Source organism: Hipposideros armiger, unplaced genomic scaffold (assembly GCF_001890085.2).
Source record: "Hipposideros armiger isolate ML-2016 unplaced genomic scaffold, ASM189008v1 scaffold_158, whole genome shotgun sequence".
Classification (NCBI taxonomy): Eukaryota; Metazoa; Chordata; class Mammalia; order Chiroptera; family Hipposideridae; genus Hipposideros; species Hipposideros armiger.
In genome coordinates, this window is record NW_017731508.1 from 887,250 (window position 1) to 906,535 (window position 19,286).

The following is a 19,286-nucleotide window of genomic DNA, read 5'->3' on the forward strand; positions in this document are numbered from 1 at the left end:
GCCAGCGACAGCATAGGCTGCAGCCCCTGCTGCAGTGGGCTGCCATAAGCTACCGTGTGTGGCCGGCAGCCAGCGTGAGCGGCCCGCAGCCGGTGTGAGCTGCCAAGAGCCACTGTGAGCAGCCGTCCAGAGGCCGGGGACCGATCGCAATGATAATACCAACATGGGCCAGTGAAGCGGTGTCCTCCACAACTAGACTGAAGAACAAAAGGAAAGCAACTTATCTGTTCCCCTTCCCGATTCCCCAGAGCTGTTTCCCTCCCTCAATTCCCCATTAAAAAAAATAAAATAAAAAAAAATTTCATAGACCATAACCTGGCACGATTACTATTACTATTACTCTGTTACTCTTACTCTTATTTTTATATAACCTGTTTCTATCTACCAGCTGTCTGTGTCTTCTTTAGTTCCAGCTGCTATAACAGAATACCGTAGACTAGGTGGCTTAAACAACAAACAGCAATTCCTTATGGTTGGAGAGGCAGGGAGTCCAAGACCAGGGTGCTAGCATGGTTGGAGTCTGGTGAGAGCCCTGGTCCTGGTTTACAGGCAGAGAGCCATCTCCTCATTGTACCCTCACATGGTGGAGACAGAGAGGACTAGCCCTCTTACAGGGACACTGGTGCCATCATGGAGGCTCCACCCTGACGACCTAATTACCTCCCAAAGGGCCCGCCTCCTAATACTACTCCATTGGGGTTAGGGTTTCTTCCAGATGAATTTGAGGCGAACACAGTATCCATTAAGACCCTGTATCTTGGGAAACTGAGTTGTTCCCTGTTCCTTCTAGGAGGGAACAGAAAAGAGATAGAGCGCCTAAGGCGACTCCTCTTTGCATCTTCCTTTAGACAAGCAGTTCTCAACCTTCCTAATGCCATGACCCCTTAATACAGTTCCTCATGTTGTGGTGACCCCCAACCATAAAATTACTTTCGTTGCTACTCTATAACTGTAATTTTGCTACTGTTATGAATCATAATGTAAATATCTTTTTGTTTTCCGATGGTCTTAGGCGACCCCTGTGAAAGGGTTGTTCGACCCCCAAAGGGGTCGCGACCCACAGGTTAAGAACCGCTGCTTTAGACCCATCCCTCAGTCATAACAGACTCCTTCCAGGCTTAGAAGGAAGACACAGCCTGTGTTATAGGAAGTATGGCTCAGCACATGCACTACAGGCTTTATTCGATGCCATTTACCTGTCAGAAAAATCATTAGCAAGATCCTTACTAATTAGCAAGATCCCAGTTTGATGTGAAGATACAATGCTAGGAATGTTTGCTTAATAACCACAGCACTCTGAAGCACAGAACTTGGTCTGACTTCAGCAAGGAACATTTCTTAATGTTATGGGACATTTTCTAGCAGAAAATTAGAGCACCAAGAAAAATCTATTTTTAATGGATAGGACTTAATGATTTTTTTATCTAATTCATTAATTTATAATCTAGTTGCATAGTAAAAATCAAAACTGGGTATATTAAACTAAGTATTTTTCTTTTAAAGATATTCTGGAGTGTGTACAATAATATTCCTCCTGTCGCTAGCCTGCCTTTGAGATGTAGTTATCATTTAATGAGAGGAGAGAGACGACCACTCTGGTAAGTGTCAAACATTAATTTGAAGTTAAGTCGGGAGGGAAATGATTGTAAGCCTCATAAAATGCTTCCTTCGTGTTGAATTGGAATGCCACAGCACTTTTCTCCAGGTGATGCTGGAAAGTGATTTTAGTTATTACTTAGTTATGAAATGAGCCCCTACCCCCCCCACCGCCCTTCACCCTGGGCTCAGGATCATGAGAAGGTTCTCAGTGTCCCTCCGCCGAGCACCCCAAGTCTCACTGCCAGGAGGTCCTTGGTAGTGCTCTGTACAGGGCATGGCATCAGCTAGGTTGGTTCTTTTATTTGTTCAACAATGACCCAGGCAGGGGAGTGAAAAAGCTTATAGGCCGGTGGGAGCTCAGGGGGACAGATGTGGCATCCACGTCTGCTGTGTGGCTGAACAAACACCATGGCACCTCAGACCATCTCTGCATGGACCCTTAGCACGATGCTGACCATGGCTTGGGACCCAGGGGAAGGTCCCCTCCTTCAGTAGCTTGCTGTAGCGATGAGGGTGGTTTGCTAGGCTGGAGTTCCAGTTAGTAATAAATCCCTATTACGTCCCTCAACTGTTCTAAGTTACATACTCATTAATAAAATGAAATATACCTCAGCTCCTTTGGTAGAAAATGACAAGAACCTAATCTGAGAAAGAAAATGAATTTTTTGGCCCTTGTAACTGAGAAGCCCACTGGGTAGGGCTGATTTCTGGCAGATCTGGGCACTCAAATGATAGGAGGAACCTGACGCTGTTTATCAGATTTGCTCTGCTTTCCTCCACATTGGTTTAATTTCCAGGCTGTCCCATTTGTGGTGGCAAAATGGCTCACAACAGCTCGTGTTACTCCCTACAAGGTTATCAGTGTTGGCATTCACTAGCCCCAGTAGAATGCCAGAGCTGGCGCTCATTGGCTCACATGGGTCACCTTTCCATCCCTGGCTAGTCACAAATGCCAGGGGGGAGTCAGTGTTCTCATGGGCAAACATCAGACCCAAGTCTACCCTTGAAGCTAGGGTGCGGAGTCACCCCTCTCTGGATGACATAAGAGCAGGAGACAGGTGGTTCTGTAAGGGAGATTGGGATGCTCTCACCAGAAGAGGGAGCAGATACTAAACAGGTAAACAGAGCAAATTCCCACCACAGGGCTGGGTCTCCTGATAGACCCCCAACACGAGGTTGATACGAGAATCAGACAAGGCGATGCCATGATTGAGGTACTGAAATGTAAACGCCCCTACACGAGCATTTGCATTACTTTTTTTCATCCCCAGATGGTTTCGGGAACCTCTCCTCACCTCCTTCTTGAGGATGAGAACCTGGTGTCCCATCACCTCCCCTATCCTTGTGGTCACTGAATTCCATTTTCTCCCCTCCCAACCCCCTTCAGCTTCTGTTTCCAGTCAAAGGACTAGGGGAGAGTTTATTGAAGAATGCTGAGGGTTTTTCTGTTTTCAGTGTCATCTGTTATTAAAGTAAGTGTATATAGAATCACTTAATCTTCAAGTATAACTTTAGATGTTGGTCTTTGATCCAGGGAAGAGGAGAGTAATGCAAAGGGTGGCGTATGGAAGATGAAAGTTCCCAAGGAGAGCACGGTAGGTTCGTCCTGTTCCTTTTCTAGAACTGGCTACACTTGGGGTTGTTGTCAACTGCAGACGACGAGCATTAATTTTGTGCTTTTCAGGGAGTCTGCCTGGTAGTGTCAGAATAGAACTGGGAGTGAGAAATTCAGTTCTGACTTAGGTGACTTTTCTGCCTTACACTGTCCCATTGAAATTATATTATTGTGTTTCGCTATAGAAGTGGTATAATGGTTTTACTGTGTCATGTAGTGTGAAGAGCTAGATACCTATAACCTTTACACAAAGCTTCTCATCTTTATGGGGGTCATTTCCTTAACCAAGCCCTAACGAACATGTAGAAGTTGGTTTACACAGCAAGAAGCAGGACCCTTCCCACCAAAGGCTTGACCCTCCTCCAGTGGGGGCTAAGTGGTTCTGAGAACAACCATGGGATAGAGAGGTGATGCTGGGGAGGCCTCGCAGCTCACCATCCTTTGGGATTTCATGTGAGGCTGTGCCAGCCTCGCTCTGGGGCTGATGAGAACCTGGTTGGAGGGATGGCCTGGTGGGATGCTGGTTTGCAGTGGCCAAGTCTCAGAAACCTGGATTTCCCAGGAGTGGGCTCTGATTCATCATACTGACTGAAAATGAATGTTCAAATCTGTTCCTAAGCCCTGGAAAGCCAAAAGGCTTCTTTGAAAATAGATGAAAGGGTAAATGCTACCCATTCTCACCTTTTCATGGTTTCTTTCATGTGGATAAGCTCAAAGAATTGAAATGTCTCCAGAGACCCATCGGCTTGAGCTGGAGCCATTTCCCTATAAGCACATACCTAAAGATATGGCCAGATTTATTTGTTAAAGATGCAAATATTAGTCAAGACGTGTAGCTCCAAGATTTGCCTGTTATTTGGCATACATAATAAAAAATGTGAGGGGAGGAAATAACAGATCATGTCAGTAAGGCCTACAAATCCACTCTGTCACCCTTAAAAAGGAGAGAAAGCCGAGAATATAAGAGGAGAGAATGTAAGGTTTTTTGTTTGTTTTTTTTAATTTCAGTAAGAACAAGTTTTCCTTTTCACGCTATTTTCTAACACTAGACTTTGAATTCTAGTAGAAACATTCATGATGCCAACTTTCAGTGAAGACGGACTGAAAGGCACATTTGTCCTTTCTGTTGGTTACCCACTTGTCCACATTCAGTCCCAGAGAACTCTTCATGTCTGAACACGTGTCCTCATCCGAAACAGCTCGGCACACGCTTAATTGTGGATGAGTGGGAGTCTGGTGGGCCAGCCTTGTCTGGATTCAAAACAGGAGAGAGAGCTTTCTTTCCCTTCCCTCACTTCCTCTTTCCAAACAATGTGAGAGGCTACAGTTGGAACAGACAGAAAATGGAAGGGATGATTTCGAGATGAGAGACAAGTAGACCCAAAGGGAGGGTCTAGGGAAGAGAAAAGAAGACCCTCCTTGAGAGTGAGAGGTCACAATGGTTAACTGCTGTCTCCTTGGTTAAAAACTCAGCTAGGCTGCTTTCAGCTCAATAGAACATAATATGAAACACTATTAGTACAGTGACTTTGTGTTGAGCCCTGGCAGATAGCAGACCCATGGCTATTTATGGGATGGTTGAGTCCTTTAAGCGCACTTACTGACTGATTTCATGGTCATAATGGCCCTGGAGGTCGACCCTGCTACTATTCCCTGTTCCCCAGTGGAAACTGATGCTCAGAGAGGTTGATAACCTTAAGTGCTCTCGACTGTGTAACTTTTGGTGTACCTGATAAACTACACGAAAAACAGAGGAAAGGGCTTTGAAGAGAAGGGTTTTACTAATAGCATTGAAATGTAACCAGCTGATACATTCTGAATCCAAGAGAGGTAAAGAAATTAGAAAATTATAAGTCATTTGAAAGCATTTTCCCCCATTCCTTGAAACTCATCAGGGTTTCACTAGAGATTAGCTTTGTGATTCTGGACACCAAGTGTGTGACTTTGGATCACTTGCACCCATCAGTGGAAAGTTTTTGTCAGACACTGCAATACCTGCCTCTGTTGTGAATGTTCACACCTGTAATGTGGAGACATCTGTGGGCGCCAAATGTGGGCATGGGGAGTGTGTGTGGCATTGCGGAAAATGTGACTTGTTTAGTTCTGGAGATAATTGTCTAAAAATATATATGTGTGTTGTTGTTTTTTCTTTTTCTTTCTTATTTATTTTTTTTGGTTCTTTTTTTTGTTTTGATTCTTTCCCATCCCAGTCCACAGTTTGGAAAGAGTTGTTGTTAGCGACTATCGGGGAGCAGTTCGCAGACTGCGCTGCTGCAGGTAAAGGAGCCCCAGCTTGGCACATTGCTTGGCATGCGCTTGTTCCTGGCAGAAGTCTGTTCTTGTGCATTTGACTCTTCACATGTTTTGAAGTTGTCTATTTTGTAACTGTGAAGTTACTTAGGATTTTTTATGTGATTGTGGCATTTAGTGTTATATGTGCATATTATATATATATATATATATATACACACACGTCTGTGTATATGCATATGTATTTTTTCTCCACAATTCATCTTAATAGTATCTGTGACCATCTGTCCAAAATAAATAGGCAGAAAAAGAGAAACTTTGATATTAATTGGGCTTTTACCAGAACTTGTGGTTGGTTTCCTGTTCCCGTTCTGCCAGAAGAGAAAATGCCTTTGGTGTCTAGTGAAGTTTGTAGTTAGGCAGACACAACTCTTTCTGTCCCTGTCAACCCCTTTCCCCTCCCTCCTGTCCCCTTTTTAGTCCCCTGTTCAAAGAGAGTGATAACGGTAGGCAGGGGACGCCCGGCACTATAACCTGACCCCCATAATTGAGGCTAAAATATAAGGTCTTCAGGACTTTGGAGACCATTTTCAAATACTGAGTCAATTTCTGAGAGCCCCTTTAAGTACCTTTTTATTTTGCTTTTTTTGTTTGTTTGTTTGTTTTTTATCATGAGACCACTCAAAGAGGGAAATTAAATTGCTTGTTTAAAGTTTTACTTTTCATGGGTAGTTAGTTCTGGATGCTTCTGAGGTAACATTTAAATAACATTTTTCCTGTTGAGCTTTCAGATAATATTTGTTTTTAAGAACTTGGTACTGACTAATTTACCCTCAGACATCTTGGATGGTGCTATCTTTAGGAGCCCCTGTAGGCCTAGCCTGTGCTATGGCAAGTTTCAAATTCATCTCACTAGCAGTTTCAATAATTCTGCTGTTGTTTTGCTTTCTTCTTACACCACTTTTTTATTTACTTAAGACAAAACTGGAGTTAAGATGAAATTGTCAAAGCACAGATTCCTTCTGTTTTAATAGGGAGTGGTTAGCAACGTTACAATGTGCAGCCAAAAATACGTCCTATGTATAATTATAAACACAGAAATCCCTGGGAGAGCAAATTTTTTGTATGAATTATTCCTGTTTCCAGAACCAGGGAAAATTATCTAAGTAATAATAAATAGCCAGGATTAAGGAAAGAAGACCCATTGTTCTGTGGTTGACTTAGGAAACGAGAACACCATTAACTATTAGCCATTAGCTCTTCCATTAACCCAGCTCTGCCACTTGAAGCAAGTCAGCTAATCTTTACGGGGCTCACTTCCTCTATCTTTAAACAGTGGCTCCTCCTACCGAGCTCTAGTGTCAGATGCTGCCAGCACCCTAAAATAATCAGGCTTTTTCGGGTTGACTCTGCTTATGAATATTACATGTTTGCTGATGGATCTGCCTTTACATAAGAGTTGCAGCCTTTTTACTCTGCTGTTTCTAAAACTGCTGTGGAATATAGTAGGCTATGCCTAGTTACCCAAAGCCAAGCCCATTTGAAATACTGACAGTTCGGCATACTGAGCATCCGTCAGTTACAGCACCCTCGGACCCAAAGCGTAGAAGTGGACAACACCAAAAGACTGGCGAATTCCCAGATTTCCCTAAAGGCTTATCTAGTGACTGCATGGCCCTTCTTGAAAGCGGTCAACTGCAAAGCTTCCTTCTTCACTTGATGACTTTATGTTCACATAAAATTTAACATTGAACTCTAACAAGTACATTTTGAAGGTGTAAATTAAAAAATAAGAAACCTGTATATAAAACAAATTTTTTTGATGGAATAAATTCCTGTTGGATGGCCATGATCAGATGCTATTTATTTATTTGGAAATTTCTGTTTTATTGTTACCTATATACAGAAAAGTACACAAACTATAATATGTATACATCGATAAATATTCACAAAGTAAACAGATCCCTGTAACCAGCATCCAGATCAAGGGGCAGCACGTGACCCGCTGCCCGCCCAGAACACTGCCTCATCCTCCCCTACCCCCCAAAGGTGGCTGCCAGCCGACCTCCCACACCGTAGGGTTGATTGTGCCAGCTTCAAACATTTATGTAAATGGAATCATTTAGTGCCAAATCATACACATTTAGCCATGATCAACTTCATTTAGAAAGAAAAGGGACAGAGGGAGGGAGAGAAGAGAAGGAAGGAGGAAAGAAAGGAATTATTTTCCTGAAGATGAAGTCCTTTAGTAAATCGGATGTGTGCTTACCTAAATTGTATCTAAATACTAGAATATTTGAACCTCCAGAAGACAGTTGGAAGAACAGATGACAGAAATATTTAGATTTACAGATTTACAGCAAATTAGGCAAAGCATATTCACTAAAGCAACATTTCCTAATTTTGATGCTTACCTTTCTCGTTTTACTTACTGATGCTGAGTATGCATGCGCAGAGCTGAGCCCACATCTCTCATATGTACTGAACATGTACACCAGGAATCCAAAGTCGACTTCTGTCACTGCAAACCGGTGTACACAGAGCATATGTGCTGCCTGGGAGCCTGTGCCAGTAAACAGACCTTTCCCAAGGGTCTACAGAGATTGTCTGCATCACACATCCAGATTTAGTTAAAAAAAGAAAGATCTACATTAATGAATGTAGGTAAATGCTTTCATGTCCATTCACTAAAGTCCTGTAAGGGCAGAGCCACACTCGGAAGGTGTTTACTCTTACTTTACCCACAGTGCTAACATATGGTCCTTGGGTCTATAGCCCACAGTTTAAAGCTGGAGGCCACAGAGAAGCATTCGAGAACAGGGAGAATTGATAGGAAAGGAGACAAGCAAACCTCCAAAGCAGAAAGAGCCACGTGGAACACTGTCAGGGCCCAGCTGGTGTTGGGGCAAGTAGTGCTAACCACCCCAAGAGCTCCGAATGCTTGGCAGGAAGCCCGGAGAAGTACTTGCTTTCTTAACAAAGACAGTCAAGCATCGAGGAAAAGTTCATTTGAGTTCTCTTGGCTTTCAGAGGGCCAAGTATTATACAACTCATTTTAGAAAAAGTCTCATCAAAACAGAGTAAGAAATAGTCAAAAAGCTTTGGTAGGGCCTGCCAAGTGGTGCATTGGTTAAGGGTTGGCTTGGGATGCCAGCTCTGAGCAGCAGGGCCCCGGTTCGGATCCCATTTTAGAGCCAGTGATGCTGCGCCCTCTACAGCTAAGACGGTGAACAACAGCTTGACCTGGAGCTGGGCTGCTGTGAGTCGCAGGCCAACGGCGTAGGCTGCAGTGGAGCCGCAGTGGGCTGCCATAAGCTACTGTGAGTGGCTGGCAGCCAATGTGAGCTGCCAAGCGCTGCTGTGAGCAGCTTTCCAGGGCCTGGCGACCAATCTGCCTCACCCAGGAAAGAACGCAATAACACCAACATGGGCCAGTGACGCAACGTCCTCCACAACTAGACTGAAGAACAAAAGGACAGCAACTTGTCTGTTTCCCTTCCCCGATTCCCCAATGCTGTTCCCCTCCCCCAATTCCCCAATAAAATCTTTAAAAATAAAAAGCTTTGGTAATGTGTTAAAAAGGGGAAATTACTTATCTGGAAAATTTGTTTGGCTGGAACGGTTTGTTTATCTAAGTCCCTGGTTAAATGTGATGTGATTACTTCAGCTTTTACCCAATAACTTGCTTTTTGTCCAATAATTCTCCTTAGAAACAGGTATTTATTATGGGTTCTCTTGTGCCACCTTCTTTTTACCATCTTATTTATAACATACAGATACCGTGATAAGTACTTAAAAGCAACGCGGGCACACTTGAAGCTTTCACTCATTTCTCTTTCCCTGCCTTCCTCTTAGATGATGAAGTAGCAGGAGTGAGTGTCAGCGTTCGGGACCGAGAAGACGTTGTCCAAGTCTGGAACGTAAATGCCTCCTTGGTGGATGAAGCGACCGTTTTAGAAAAGATCTATGAACTTCTGCCCCACATATCTTTTAAAGCAGTATTTTATAAACGTAAGTGCTTCATTTCCAGTTACTTCTTTCTCGATAATTCTTTCATACTTTTAAAAATAGAAACTGTGTTGCAAATGAGGGGAAGGCAGAATCACTTGAAATTCTATAATCCAGAAAACATTTCAGTAAAATACATTGAAGTGGTTTTTTAAAAAGCAAGTTTAGTCTCAGGAATTAAAATGAAATTTAATTGTCGCTTAAATGCATGGATCAGAAAAGGAGATACATATTGTATTTATTATTTCAGACATTTAAACCTGACCTTACATTTGTCATTCTCAGAAAAAATTACCTTCTATTTGAAGCAACAATAACAACAACAAAAAATTTTATTGTATGGACCGGCAGGTAGATATTCAGTCATCCCTTCATTAACAGGAGTTTATAATGTGTAACATCTGTATTTGTGAAGGAACAGTTCTGAGCACGGGGCGATTGACTGTCCTCCTGAAATGCTAATCTGTCCTCATTGCGGATGACTGGGACACAGACCTGAAAGAGAAGCCATGCTCAGTGCTGACATGTTAGCAGCATGAATAGGTGTGTGGATCCATTGTTTCCATCATGATTCATGTTCATTGCTTTTGTGTGCTCTCTTGAAAAAGTCATTTTTGTCATAATGAAAACAGCTTAGTGCTATTAAACCGATGTTTGGTAGATCAAATTTCAGGTTACACTTTCAACAGTGAGTTAGAGTGAAGGATTCACAGCCCTACACACGTTTGATAAATTTTCTATTTCCCAAACTGTTCCAAGAGTCAGTAACTCAGTTTTTATAATGACTGTATTTCATTGAATATCAAATGCCCTGGATGATAAGTATTATTTTAGATGATAAGTATTACTGAGAAAGAAAAATAAAAGGCTCCCAATTAAACTATGACACAGTATTGATTCCATGACTTTCAGATGTGGGCTGGCAAGAGGGGGAGTGTATCTTAAAATTGCTGAAACACACTTCATTTCTTGTTTCACTTTTCTCAACACTTTGCCAAAAAGGAGGGGGGAAAAAAAACCAAATTGTGTGTCATGAGTGTCTGAGTCTGGTGGAGGATATGAAACTAAGGCCTCCTTCTAAGGAGTCGCACAGCACAGGCCACATGATTGAGATTTTAGCAGTGAGACTGCCCCCGGGCTGCACACATCCAGGAGGCGCTCAGCTTCTGAGCTGTAAACGAAAGTTTAAATACAAGAGACAGACAGTGGCACTGCAGAAGTCGCTTACTGGCGGCGCAGTGTGGCAACTGCACATTTCTAGATACAATTTCCATTCCTCAGGGAACACTAATTGTATTTTCACCCCAGATATTAATTGAAAGGTCACCGAGGGTCTTTTCCTTCTACTCCACAAGCCTGACCACAGCAGACACTCTGGGAGGAAGTATGTCCCACTGCCGTTGATGAACAGGCTGAAACGTTCTTGACTGCTTTTGAACCAGCTCCACATTGGACTCTAAAGAGCAGAGCAGTTTGGAGCGATTAAGTCAGATGCTCTGAGTTTTTGTTCCATTTCAACACTGTGACCTTGAACAAGTCACAGCGTCTCATTTTTTCATTTACTCATCTAAATGGTGAGGAGCTTGGTCTGAAATGATCTCCAAGGTCCCTTCTACTTCAAAATTACATGATGAAATTTCCAGGTAATGTGTTGGTTAGCAGCACGCTCAACACATGAGTGTTTCATTAGATAATTAGGCCACAAGTGCTTAGGCTGATTTTTAGGGCAGCACATTCATCAGGTAAGACTAAACAAGGATGATTCCCTGCTTAGCTGTTGTGATGGGGGAGGAGACCAACATGGGGGTAAAGTTGCAGCTTTGGGCAGTTGAAGCAACTTAAATAGGCACCCTAAAGATAGATGCCATTGTGAAGTTTGTGGATACTGCAGAACTGGCTACAGTCTCAGTAAACCTCAGAAATCCATATTTTAATGGCATAAATTCACATTTAAAAACTCAAAGATCATTTAAATAAAAACCTGAGTCAGAAAAGAAGAAGCAGTTCTCTTTATTTTACATAAAGCAGGCAGGCCTTTTCTGAGTCGGGACGAGTACCATGAGCTGCAGAATTGATTTGGAAAAGTGAAGTTTGGGCAGGAGCCTGAGCCCAGCATGAAGAATGGTCACAGAGGAGCTCAGTTAGAAATGGGCAGCTCCATGCTTCTGCTGTTCTACTGTCTCGTTAACAGGATCCTGGTGAAAGTACTCACAAGTACACGAGAGGCAGCTGACAGGGCAGATTGTCCATGTAGAAAGAGCTCTAGCACATTCTGTCATGGTGGGTGAGGAGAGGGCTGTTGCTAATTATATATGATTTGGATAAAGAGTGGTTATTTGACGGAGAAACTCCCAGTGTACAGAGACCCCTCCCTGCAAATGCTGTAGGTTATTCAGAGCAGCTGAATGACACATGTCTTTTCTGACGTGAGAATTGTTTAGACAGACGTTGGCAAGCTACAAACCTCAAGCCAAAAGACAGACGTTGGCAAGCTACAAACCTCAAGCCAAATCTGCACACACACCCCCTGCCTGTTTTTGTATGGGCTGCAGCTAAGAATGGTTTTCATGTTTTTAAATGGTTGGGGGAAAAAATCAAAAGAAGGACTACAACACATAAAATTGTATGAAATTCAAATCGCAGTGTCCACATGTGTATAAAGTATATCGCCACCAGTATTGCCCATCTGTGTGCCTGTCACGTATGGCTGCTTCATGCGACAGTGGCAGAGTTAAGGACTGGCAGAGACCCCATGGCCCGCAGAGCCTAAAATATCTATCCCATGCCTCCTCTTTCCAGAAAAAGTTTGCTGAGTCCTGGATTCCAGCATTTCTATCTTCTTTCTGCCCAGTCTGACCTGAGGCAGACAGAGCTGCCTCGGCTCCCCGGGGCCCTCCCAGTTCTGAATCCTCTCTTCTGCTGTCTCTATGCGCCACCCAAGTCGCGGCTCGCCAGTGTCTCAGCTACAACTGCCCCTCAAGTCCCTGGTGCTCAGAAGCAATAAGAGCCTTTGGACAGCCCATAGCTCCTGATTCTATGATGTGCAGCCCAGTGTCACCATGAGGTCATGGGTCCCCATGTGACCCAGCAGCTCTGCATAGTTTATTGCAGAGCAGACCATGTTTTCTTTGGTGTCTGCCCTGAAAGTCTTTCTTAAATGGAGAAAAACAACAACAACAACAACATAAGTGAAATATTTGCAAAGCTCTACTTGTGAGAAATGTTCAATTAAACAGTTTGGATTACAGGCCACCCTTAGGAGTTCAGCCAACCAGAAGTAACCCTCAGAGCTAGAGGTGTCCTTCTAAGGTTTTATCCAAGTGAAGAGCAGGTTGGGGTGGACACCCAGAACAAGCCTTTAGGGAAGACGGTGTGTTCCCCCCTCCGCACCCCGCATTAGTCTGAAGAATTTAGTCCATATTTAACCCAGAGAATTGGGAGAGGCTAAAAGGGAAACGGGCCAGCCCACGTGTGCCTTCCGAGGACGCCTTCACTGCTGGTGCAGGAGCGAGGACAAAGTATGGGACCCTGAGTTGCCCTTGGCCCTGTCAGACCCGAGCCACTTGTCCACTTGAGAGAAGGCACTCTGCCCGTACTTCATGGTGATAGTTAAACAAGGTCCAGAAAGGAGATTTTCAGCCTTGGCCCTCTGCCTTGGAAGAAATGCTTTGTATTTCATAGGTTCCCCATTTCCCACTTCCACTTTTTAAAATTTTAAGTCTTTGAAAAGTACTTTTGATAATTTGTATTCTACGGTTTTTAATTGTAATTAGTAATTTTGTAAGCCAGACAATAGAGCTGGGGAAAAACAATCATTGTGAAAAATAAAAGACCCATCAATTTTATGAAACTTCATTTCCCTCAGAGGGCTTTCAAAGGTGAGGAGACGTAAATAATTGTCACCACCCTTGTGTTGTTCTTTGTTTTGTTTCATTTTCCTTCCATTTTATTTTTTCAAGATAGGCTTGTGAATGGCCCATCTTTGGTAATGTGAGGCCCCTCCCTACCCGTGCATTCTGTGGGATGCGTTTTTCCCTGCAGCATTTGCTCGGAGCCCAACATACTCTCTTCATCAGCTTGTTGGATTACTCATTGCCTCCGGCACAGCAAGAAGAAACAGGCAGCATGCCCATTGCTTGTTTATTCCTTGTTTTAATTTTCATTATTACGTTTCTCAGAAAATGCTCGCCTTAGCTAACAGTTACTGGCACAAAAAGATATTTGAGTTCTTGCCAACATTTGGGGAAACTGAATGAGATGCCTTAGAGAAGGGTTGCCCCATCCTTTGCTTAAAGTTTTCTTTCCTTTTTTTCTTTTTTGTTTTTTTCTGTCCTTTAGCCCATGAAGAGCATCATGCTTTTGAAGGTGGACGTGGAAAACACTAATTGCACTCTGTAAAGAATTCTTTGTCCTTTGCTGATTGGTTTTGGAAACGGTCTTAACAGGAGGGAGAGTGAAGAGAAGATTTGCCGAAGTCCGATGCTGGTCCATTTAGAATGGTTTCTGTCCTTGCAGATTGGGCAATTAGGGCTCAGACTGGCAGGTGGGGTGGGGAGATTGTGTGGGGTTTCTACCATCACTTACTTGCTTTTTTTTTTTTTCCCCTCTCTTTCTAAATTCTCTGTTCTGTTCACTCCCAATTTTGTTTCCCTTTTAAATTCCTTATTCGGTCTAATTATTGTTTTCTGCACTCTCCTTTCATTGAGGCACAAGAAATGGGTTTCCCTTTAAGTAGCTCTGCTGCACCTAGTTAATGAGAAGATGCATAATCATGACAATACTGCTTTTGAGAAACCACAGTGTACTCAGAGGACTACTAGCTGGTGAAACCTGTCTTGATTATTTGTTGTGACACATTTCTACGTACTATGCACTGGGCATTGTTTTTTCTGTCCCAGGGAAAAGAAAAACCATACTTAATCAGATTTTGCACTGACGGCACACACATCTTTTATCTTTTCTTTTCAAACCTTTTTGTTTGTTTGTTTGTTGTTTGTTTTTAGCTATAAAGGAAAACTAATAGTTGGGTTGCCTAGCATGAAAACTATAATCACAGTTGAGTATCAGAATATAAATCAAACTCTAGGTTTTGGACTCTGTTAACATATTTCTAACCAGAATTTCATTTGGCCTTTCCAAAGGAAGGTAGCAAGGGATTCCTCCAAATAGGAAACCTTATATTTCTGATTGAAAGAGGAGGTAATATTTTAATTGTCTGAATCAAGCTTCTCCTGAATTTTGGGTGTGTGTACCCACGTAAGGATTTCCACATCAATTTGAGCACATTGGTTCCTGCTGACATTGCCTGTCATTTCCAGTAACCAGCAGGCCTCCGACCTGGGCCGCCTGCCTTTTCCATTCAGGAGCAGGAAGCCAAATCTCATTTCCAGGATGAATGTGAACATTCACAAAGTTGAACTTCGAGTGCATTCTGTTCGTCTGAATTCTTTGGAATTGTTAATACCTAACGTATTATGTTGCCAAAGAAACGCTGGTTTTAGTAGAAGCCAATGGCAGCTTGCTCAGAACGTGCCTGCTCCCTCCCTCCCTGCCCTGCAGCCTCCGGCTTTCACCTGGAGAGGGCAGGGCCACTTGGAGCCGCTTCTTCCTGCTGGTGTGTCAGTGGAGTCAGAGCCAGTGCAAGCTCAGACAGTTCCCCAAGGGGCCCGCGCTCACACCTCCCTGGCTTCTAGGATCTTTCATTCCTCTTGCAGTATTGACCAGCAGAGACACGCCTCCTACCTGTGTGTGTAAATACACTTCTTCCTTCAGACACTTTAAAGGACTTTCAATGATATCCATTTTTAAAAACTGTGCCCTTCACTTGCATTACTAACCACATCAACCATAATAACAATGATCATAGTTTTAAAAAAATGCTTTGCTTCTAAATTTGAATTTCTTCAGTGATTTCAAAATGAGGTATAAGGATCTCAGACCCATTTTCCAAAAGCTGGAACTTGTTTCTTTAAATATTGTGCTAACATCCAACTTGTTTTTAAATTATTGATCAAGGATTTAAAAAAGGTATTCTGGACATGAATTAAAATTCTTTTTTATAATCTAAGTATTTTTCTGATAGATTAGAAAAAGGATATAATTGACTTATCTTCATTATAATTGTCATATATATTCCATAAGTAAGTGGATTTTGAAGTATTTTTATTTTTGAACTTTATTTAAAAGCATTGTGATGACATGTTCAACTTTTGCATGTATGTAGCCTTTGAAGCAAAAATAAAATAAAATAAATAGGAATGTTAGGCTCACATTAATGTTTTCTAGTTTCTATTGTTTATGATCATGAAACATGGCTTAAGACACAAAGTAGGTTTTTGTCCCAGAGCACTCATGCAACTGTTTCTGACCCTGTGGAAAATATCAACTGTGAGAAGGATTTCATTTGCCTAAGTTAAGAATCTATCATCTAAATTGCTTTAAGAAAGGATTTTGTCAGATTTTGCTTTGGAAATTGTTCTAATTGAATTTTTAATTCATAGGAGACGCTGTATGAACTAAGCTGATTTAATCAGGTCAAAAAAAACACAAAAACCTCTCATTACCTACTTGGATTAAAGAAGCCAGTACTCTTTTAAGATTTAAGGGAACATTTTGTGGATCATGTGACTTTTGTATTAGGGCAGCATCCCCATCTTGCTGGGGAAAGTGGGACATTTTCGTAGAAGCCTGTTTTGTTTTTGATTTTCAGTGAAGCCTGTGCAGGCGCAGCCTAGACTGCCCTCGCAGAGACGCACAGAGGCCAGAGCGCTCCTGTTCTTGTCTTTGTAATTCCTCAGGGTCTGTGAGGCAGAGGCAGGCACTCCAGCATGCTTTTTCTCCTCCATTATTGCCCAGGTCACTCTTTCACATTTCTGAACTGAAGGTGTAGTTTACAGCAAACATGTATATTTAATATAATGTGGCTATTAAATTCATGGTACAATTGACAGGGGAAAAAACACGAAAAGAAAAACACAATTCTAATAAACTTTAAATGAGTTTAACTTGACTCTAACCTTCTCAACTTTCTTCTTGAATTTAGCTTATATCTACATCACGTATATGGTCACCAGACTTTATAGCCGAAAGAAACTTTGACTAAAATTGGGTCCAGTAGACATAGTGTACATCTACCCACAGGGCCTTCACCAAATCTGTGCTTTGTTAAAGGACATGGGGCTAACAAGCGACAGAGCTGGGCTCTGAAGCTGTAGGCTGCATCCTTCAGCAGAGAGCACTCCAAGTCAGTCAGCCTAACCCCCCAAGTCACCCCAGTCAAACACTAATTTACTGGTCCTGTCACCACGGATAAGACTGTACAGAATCAGACGTTCTCGTTACAAACAGTTCTCATTTCTCCCTCTCACTCTCAGTGACACGGCAGTGTTGCAGTTTGGTGTTTGAAAATCGCCTTAGGAGAGAACCCCCTCTCGTGCTCACATAGGGCTGACAGCGTTTGGAGCGGCCACATGGTGGCGCTGCCCTCCAGCCGGTGGCTCCGGCTCAGCAGCGGAATTTCTTGAACTATGCTTGTGTAATTATTTTAAGAGTCTACAGCATTTTGCTCTTGTAATTTTATAAAAATTAGATACTACCAATAGAAGTTTAGCTCTCCTACACCAAATAAAAATGTGTCAAAGATAAACCTCTCCAGATGCTGATTTTAAACTCTCAAATCTAAGGATCTCATTGAGCCTGAAAAGCAGTTATAAAGAGACTGAATGAAATACAGTAACATGTAAGAAACATTTCCTCAAATATTGTGCCCAAAGGGAGAAGTTAAATTACTGTTTGATTTTTTTTTGTTAGCTTTCTGAATATGGAACTCCCCTTTAAAAATATGTCCACTCTTCACCTTTCCTACATTGTATGTTTCTGTAAGATGTCACTTGTTACAAATGAATAAGTAGAGGACTGCCTGTAGTAATTTATTTCTTAAAAGAATGTATTCAGATCAATCGAAAATTACAACAGTTTGGTGACTTAGGATTGTAAAAAGCCTGGATAGGTTCTCAGCAGCTGAGAGGAGTTCAGAAGGTGAAGAGGAAAGAGGCAGGCACGAAGGTGCAGTGAAAAGCCCCTTTGAATGTATGCTCCTGTGTGGTAATTAGAGTGGGTTCTTCCTTTTCTCCTATGAGGAAACAAGCCCAGAGAGATTCCTTACACATCTGATTATACTGTTCGGTTTTTATTTTCTATTGTTTTTACATATGCATGAAAATCAAAGCACACTTCTTATGTAGGTTAATCCACTCTGGCTAAAAGTCACCATTTTGTGTAGTAGAGGTACCTTCATCCTGCTGACACGACGTTGTTTTTTAAAAGAAAACTCACAGGCTCTTAGAATTTTGGAGTGCAAGGGACCTTCGAGATCATCTACCAGTGCTTCTCACCTCTTAGCAGGCAGAAGGATCACTGGGTGCTTGCTTAATATGCAGGTTTCTCAGCCCAAACCTGGAGTCTGATTCAGTCTGCCTAGGCGTCTGGATCTCTGCCCTTTTCACAAGCTCCCCAGGGATTCTAATGTGGATGGTCCTCAGACCTCACTTTGAGAACCCCTGATTGTATCCAACCCCACATATGACGATGAGGAAAGCCTCTCCTCCCCCAGCCCTTTCAGGCGACCTGATCGGAATGTTTAATACCAACAACCTTATGAAGGATGGAGAGAGCCATCATTATGAAGACTTGAGAAGATGAGGCTTGTAAATAAGAACTTTATGGCTGGGACCACAGCAGTGACAGGTCGCCATGTCTGCAAGTCCATCATATAAAACCTTTAATACAGAGTGGTGGCTTTTCTCTTTTCTAAATACCATTTCAACCTGTTAAGAGAAAAGAAATTAATGTTCAGAAAAAGTAGTTACTCCATATGTTCAGTAACTACTTTTCTATAATGTCTTATGCCATCTGGGGTTCAGCATCATTGAACAAGATTAAATGAACATTATAGAGCTATAAAATTGCATGTAAAATAACGCAAAACTGTTCAAATGACTATCAAAGTAGCCTGGGAATGAATTTCCACTAAAATTAATTGTCACTCTTAGATGTAGCTTAGCAAAGCTGTTCCTAAACTGGAGGGATTCTTTAATACATACAAGTGCCAAAAAATCAAATAAGTATTTCCTAAACTACCTGAATAATAAGCACAAGTCATTGTGAAGTCAACATTATTTGTCCATCATTGCTGCCCGACTTCAGAGTCCCATGTATATGTATGTGTTGAATGTAACTTACTAGAATATCCAATGAAAATCACCTCTTGGATATTCTATGAGCTTGTGTCCTTCAGAAATCATGAGGTTGAAGGAACCTGTGTTAAATGTTTTTGTTTGGGTTGCTGCCTGAAAAAAGTTATCAACTTACTTAATGAAATGCAAGATTACTTTATGAAAATTTCAACTTCTAATGTTTAAGTCAGAGAATTTTTCTTAAGCTTTCATTTTGGAGCAAGTGTTTTTTTGGGAATTATTAAGCTGGCAAGTTAGTGTTATGTAAATGAGCATGAAGGAAATGAGTGTTTCTGAGTTTTCTATAGAAAATTAATGGTACCTCTCATCTTTTTACATGTGAAGAAGCAATGGTTAGTGAAGGTTTAAGGTGAAAAATTTAATTTTAGTGCTTTATACTGTATGACAAATGGAGAATATTAAGGAACTTTGAGCATTTTAATAAACTTACAGGGTTTCTGTTTTCAAATAGAGCTGTTAATTTTGTGAGCCTACGTTCAATTTCCCCCCTCCTCTCGCCCCCCAAATTTCTCAGACCTTAATCAGGTAATATAGCTTATAACTACTGTATGGTTTAAAAA

The 19,286-nt window shown here is 41.9% G+C and overlaps 1 protein-coding gene across 2 annotated transcripts in view; it reads left to right on the forward strand.

Moving 5' to 3' along the window:
* Positions 1 to 17,461, forward strand: part of EIF4E3 (eukaryotic translation initiation factor 4E family member 3) — a 78,791-nt gene extending 61,330 nt beyond the window's left edge. For both annotated transcript variants that reach the window (XM_019651347.1, XM_019651346.1), the window contains 5 exons: positions 1,504 to 1,598; positions 3,134 to 3,194; positions 5,425 to 5,491; positions 9,320 to 9,475; positions 13,811 to 17,461. In XM_019651347.1, coding sequence (XP_019506892.1) covers positions 1,573 to 1,598; positions 3,134 to 3,194; positions 5,425 to 5,491; positions 9,320 to 9,475; positions 13,811 to 13,857 — 357 coding nt within the window. In that variant the 5' untranslated portion in view covers positions 1,504 to 1,572 and the 3' untranslated portion in view covers positions 13,858 to 17,461. The remainder of the gene's footprint in view (positions 1 to 1,503; positions 1,599 to 3,133; positions 3,195 to 5,424; positions 5,492 to 9,319; positions 9,476 to 13,810) is intronic.
* Positions 17,462 to 19,286: the final 1,825 nt, after the last annotated feature.